The sequence below is a fragment of the Octodon degus genome, unplaced genomic scaffold (assembly GCF_000260255.1).
Source record: "Octodon degus isolate 3935 unplaced genomic scaffold, OctDeg1.0 scaffold00006, whole genome shotgun sequence".
Classification (NCBI taxonomy): Eukaryota; Metazoa; Chordata; class Mammalia; order Rodentia; family Octodontidae; genus Octodon; species Octodon degus.
The window spans coordinates 21,983,629-21,986,215 of NW_004524582.1; the positions used below are offsets into that span (position 1 = coordinate 21,983,629).

At 47.3% G+C, this 2,587-nt stretch overlaps 1 protein-coding gene across 1 annotated transcript in view; it reads right to left on the bottom strand.

Annotated features, from left to right (window-relative positions):
• The window catches only part of Cd38 (CD38 molecule), a 63,762-nt gene that overhangs the window by 47,601 nt on the left and 13,574 nt on the right, over window positions 1–2,587 (bottom strand). Inside the window, exon 4 of the mRNA XM_023723913.1 lies at window positions 1,200–1,205. Within this exon, the coding sequence (XP_023579681.1) occupies window positions 1,200–1,205 (6 nt within the window). The remainder of the gene's footprint in view (window positions 1–1,199; window positions 1,206–2,587) is intronic.

Here is a 2,587-nt window from a genome sequence, read left to right on the forward strand (position 1 = left end):
TTTTTTTGGCTTTATTTACTTTCGCATCAAGAAAATTGATTCAACTTACTTTGATTTAGGAAAGACTCGACTTTTGGAGGAGTAGGATGTTCAGAGCATATGCATCTTTTTTTTTTTGGCGGAACCGGGGACTCAGGCTCTTGTGCTTGCCAGGCAAGTGCTTATTCTACTGAGCTATCTCCCCGGCCCCTTGGATTTCTTCTCTTTCCAAGGCTACACAGTGTCCCTTTGCGAGTCTCCAGCACACTGGAGTGGTCCGCTCATCAGGACACGAGGACTGCTTCCCTCACTCACTATTTTATGCCCCATCTGTTGAGGCCAGTGGTGAGCCTGTCAGCGTGCTCAGAGCTACAAAGATAAGTGCATGCTGGTTCTGGACTCATGCCATGACACAGAGCACAAAAAGGAGATGGATCTGGGGGAGACCGAGAGGTGGAAGGAGGGGAGGGCAAGGCGAGCTAAAAGAGATGAGGAGGCATTACACACAGCTACCAGCTCCCCACGGTGAATGTGATCCGCAGGCTGCAAACATGTGCTGAGAAAAATTAAAGAATTTTTAAGAGTCATTAAGCCACTTGACTACCAGAGACTTGCCCTGGCATCTAAAACTTGAAAACAACAAATAGGTAATGGGCCTTCTTTTTTTTTTTTCCTATAGAGGACAAAAAACAAGGTTTTTTAAAACTTCTTTTAAAATGTTGGCCAGGGCCGGGGAGATGGCTCAGTGGAATAAGCATTTCCCTGGCAAGCGCAAGGGCCTGAGTGCAATCCCCAGCTCTGCAAAAAATAAAATAAAATGTTGGCCAGCATCACATTTGGAAAATGACCCTCCTCTGCGGTCCACCGCTGCCCCATGCATTCTGCTCTGTTGTCACAGATGTGAAACCACGCATGCTCCTATCCACTGCGGCTTCTCCTCAGCACTTTTGAGGCCGGCTTGTGGTGGGGTTCTGGCTTGCGGTCCAGTCCTGGCTTGTGGCCAGGTTCCCAAGTGACCAGAGGTGCAGTTAATGCAGAGAATGGGTTCATCAGTGTTGGCACTGTACTCATATGGAGCCTGCAATGTGTATTGTACACTAAATGAAAAACATATGGAGCTAAACATACAGAAAATAGGAAAGGGTTAAAACCCCTCACCTTCTTTTTTTCTCCTCGAATGCCTTCAGGGCAGGAGTGTTGTGGGGATCAACTACAGCAACCTGAGGCTGACAGCTTTGTGGAAGCAGCCACTTAAAGAACTGAGCTAGGGCCAGGCCCCCTTAAAAGGAGGCCTGGGGTCTTTGATCAGAATCTAGTCCAGCCCGACCACAATGAGTACTTCTTCCTTGCTTTGTTTTTTGTTTAGTGGAACCGGGGATTAGAACTCAGGCCCTTGCGCTTGCCAGGGAAGTGCTTATTCCACTGAGCCATCCCCCGGCCACCCCTCACCTTCTAATTGCCCCTGTGAAAAAGAATAAAGGAAAATGTCCACCTTCACTTTTCTGTTTTTATTTACAGTACTATTAATTGATGATCCAACAACACAGAGTTTAATTTTTTAAACCATGATCTACTATGATCACAATATACTTAATTATTGGACTCAGTCACACATTTTTTTATGTAGGTAGCATTAAAGTACATTACACATCAGGGCAACAATTTCCACAATAAGCACTCGATCCAATCCACCCGCCACCCGTACCACCTCCCACCAAAACCGAACAGCAGATCCACATGACCGCAGTTCGAAATCACCTGTGATTGGTCCCAGGCTTCCAAGCTGCCCCTGCTGCTTGGACCACACCAAGTATTCCTGGCTTCCGTGCTGCCGGACTGGACTGCAACGTTTCTAACCACATCAACCCTCTTTCTGCGCCCCAACTTCCAAGAGGGCAGAAGAAGCTGCAGCGTGCACAGCACCCCACAGTACTGCAGGCAGGAAGCCAGGGACCCCAGAAATCTACGCGGTGCTCAACAAAAACCAAAGACTGGCCAGGGAGATGGCTCAGTAGGATAAGCGCTTGACTGGCAAATGCAAGGATCTGAGTTCAATCCCCGGTTCCGCCAAAAAAAATAAAAAAAGTTAAAAACCAAAGACTGAAGCAATACATCTTGCAGGTGAGATGGTCCCGGGCAGCAGGGCAGAGCTCGCGAGAATGAAGCGGCCTTCTAGGGGGCGCTGTTTGCAAACTAAAATGCCTGGTACTAGCTTGTAGCTCAACAGCTGATTGTGCTCCGTGTGTGTGTGTGTGTGTGTGTGTGTGTGTGTGTGTGTATAAGTAACCAGGCTGTTTTCCTCCAGCCTGATAACCCAAAAGCCAGAGACAGTTTTGCTGAGCAGAACCTATTTTACTTAAAATGAAAAAAAAAAAAAAAAAAAAAAATCCCAGCGATGAGATGTAGCAAACACTAAACATTCTATAGTTGACTCTGGGCTCCCTGGAGAGAACTGGAACTAGGACAATAAATACTAGGGGTGCCACAGAGAAGGACCATCATCTCCTGACCACAGGCCCATTCCATCCATTCCTTACTGGGCCTCACAGTTACAACGACCTCAAGAAAAGACATGGTGGTGGAGAAGCTGGAAAGGAAGAGATGGACT